General features: G+C 35.9%; 1 protein-coding gene across 1 annotated transcript; it reads left to right on the top strand.

Moving 5' to 3' along the window:
- The first annotated feature begins 1,514 nt into the window (after positions 1 to 1,514).
- LOC149256264 (F-box protein At5g49610-like) lies at positions 1,515 to 2,513 on the top strand. Its single transcript, XM_089455285.1, has one exon. It carries the CDS (start codon positions 1,515 to 1,517, stop codon positions 2,511 to 2,513), a length of 999 nt encoding a protein of 332 aa, XP_089311411.1.
- The last annotated feature ends 456 nt before the right edge of the window (positions 2,514 to 2,969 follow it).

Genomic DNA, 2,969 nt, shown 5'->3' with positions numbered 1-2,969 from the left:
ATTTGATCTCTCGCAAGTTAAGATGGATCTAGATTGATTTTATTATTAATTATAATTATAATTATTAATTTTGTTTTAAGTGGTTCTAAAAGCTTATCCTAAAAATTTGATGTGATTTATTTGGAAGAGACATGGTATACAATAAAATAATTATATATCTATTTTGGAATATGATTATTAAATTTTAATTTAATTATATAATTAATAGATAGATGGTTTTATGGACATGTAACATTGATAAGTTATGGTATTGGTCAATGGTATTGTAAGAAAATCTATTTATAAGTTAAAAATTTCCATAGCCTAATTTAAGTTATAGACAAAATAGTCTTTTTCATGGGAATTGAGCAATATAATTTCAACCAAGATTGTGATTTTTTTTTTTTTTAATATACATTTTTGAATGGGTAAATAGATTCAACACCTTGAAAAACCACTCTCACACTCCACTTTTGTAAATTAAACATCTTAAACTCAATTTTTTTAAAATATCTATCAAATTTTGGTTAAAATTAATAAAAAAACTGTCTTGAAAAAAGTCACTTTATCTATAAATTAAATTACACATTTAATTTATATAACTACACTAATATATTAATAACTAATTTGAAAAACTATTAACTTAAAAAAAAAAAACCTTTAGAAAAGCTTACTTGAAAAACATTAAAACAAATATTAATATAAAATCACATATTCAAACTCCCTATTACTTAGGGGCATGGGCATGGGCATGGGCATAGGTATGCCCCTTTGAATTATAATAAAAACACTTAGAATCGGTGTCAAAAGTGGCATGGCATGGACATGTCACCTAAAATTATACTAAAAACACTTAGAATCGATGTCAAAGTGCTAGCATACTAAGGTGTACCGTTTATAATAATAATAACAATTGGAATCGGTGGCCCCAAGGGTTAGCTCAATCGGTCAAGTCTGGGCCTTGCCAATGGGAGGTCACAAGGTCGAAACCCGAAAGCTCTTGGGGTTAGGTCTGTGGTGACCGAGGGGTGGACCCCCTTCGGGTGGGGTCCACCCAGATTTCTCAAACGTGGAGTAGCGGATCAACTGACCAGGGTCGTGAACCAGCTGAAAAAAAAAAACAAAACAAAACAATTGGAATCGGTGTAAAATTAATAAAAAACCAATCCAATTATCAATTACTATGGATATTACTTTAAGATACATATATATATTAATTATCAACAATGTGGAAATACCCGGAATCCAGCTCACACTTCAAAAATTATTTCACCAAACAGATAAAACTAGATTACTTTTGTAATTTATGGGGTAAAGTGCGGGCAGACCGTTATATCAGGGGATCGTTTTCTTTTATATAACTCGAGTGGGAGGGCTGGATCATGAAAGTGGAACGCCGTGAGGATAGCTGTGGAGGGTCTGAGATTTATTTTTTTCGCGGAGAGCTGTGTAGGGTATGAGATTTATTTTTTCGGTGGAAAGCTGTGAAGGGCCTGAGATTTTTTTTTGTCGCTGGAAGAAGAAATATTTTAGCAATGGAAGCAGAAATATGGCAAAGGCTCCCAGAGGTGGTGTTGCATATGATTTTAGCGAAGCTTCCCATTAGGGCTCTGGGCAAAATGAGGGCGGTGTGTAAACAGTGGAAAGATCTACTGTCTTCTCGGGATGCCTTCGAAGGGCTTGTTCCAAATTGGTCGCTTTGTTCTACCCCGGGGTTTCTGATTCAGATCCATTGGGATTCCAAAGATGATGTGGAATTTTGGGTTATAGAAGGATGCAGTACTGGTTCACACATTTACAAAGTGCCTTTGCTCAATTGCATCGTTTTGGATTGTTGCAAGAGCATCGTGTGTTGTCATGAACGAGGGGATCGGTTGGCTCTTTCCATAGGAATTCCTGGTACCACCAATTGGAGACACCTACCTCGTCCTCCTCTACCTGGCTACACATTCAGTGGAATGGTTTTCGACTCTTCCACAAGGCGTTGCACTGTCCTTCTAGGCTATTCTTTGTTAAACCACCAATTGCAACGAGGTCAAGGTGTTAATAGAAGAATGATGGAGATGTGTATTTATGATTCAGAATCCAACGCGTGGACTCAACTTTCCACCATGGTCCCTGATCATATCTGTCCTTTTGATAAGGGTATTTTTTGTCAAGGAAAATTTTACTGGGCGGCTGTCACGCTAGATTCCCGCATCTTCATCGCAGCCTTTAATATTGCTGAAGGAATCTGGACAGAAATCCCACTGCCCCAGGGATGGCGCATCATTTATCCTGAAAATTTTGCTGAATATGATGGCCATTTCATGCTAGTTGATCGAAATGATGCTGAGTTTGTTCGCATGTGGAAGTTGAATGAAGCGGGAGAATATGAAATATGGTGTGATTTTCATATTTCAACGCAAGACACTCCAGACACTCCCGTATTTCCTTTGGCCGTGACCGTGAACAACAGTGGTTTTATTGTGGCAGTTGATAGCACATTAGATATGTCGATATTCAACTCCGCTAGCAATTCGATTGTCCAATAAAAGGAATTACCAGGACATCGCACATCTCAAACACCAATGCGAGGGTTTGCATCAGCTTTCGAATCTACCAACCTGTGGTGGCCTTAGGCATTATTTATTTTTTCTCATAATTTTTTTGGATGATGACAATTACCTCGTTGAATTATAGCTATTAAGTTGAATTATAGCTAGTTATTAAGTTAAATTATAGTTAGCTATTAAGGTTTATGGTAAAATAGAGAATAATGGACAGTGGAATTCAATTAGAGAGGTTCATTTCCTGTGGTCTACCACCACAAAGGATAATCTGCACATACTCTTACTCTTAAATAAATTTGGATTAGATAGTTATTGTTAAACAACTTTGTATTGGATAAGGATAGTGAATTCTTATAGTGATAACAATATTGATGGATTTGGATTGGATAGGAATAATGATTCAGTCATGAATCCTTTGGTAAGTGAGATTCATTATTT

This window comes from Pinus tabuliformis, chromosome 7, assembly GCF_031772625.1.
Source record: "Pinus tabuliformis cultivar Carrire ecotype Pingquan chromosome 7, CPIR1, whole genome shotgun sequence".
Lineage (NCBI taxonomy): Eukaryota > Viridiplantae > Streptophyta > Pinopsida > Pinales > Pinaceae > Pinus > Pinus tabuliformis.
Note: the sequence above shows the minus strand (reverse complement) of the source record. Positions and strands in the feature narration are given on the sequence as shown.

Coding starts and splice junctions, on each gene's coding strand:
- LOC149256264 (XM_089455285.1), top strand. CDS start 1,515: ATGGAAGCAGAAATATGGCAAAGGCTCCCAGAGGTGGTGTTGCATATG.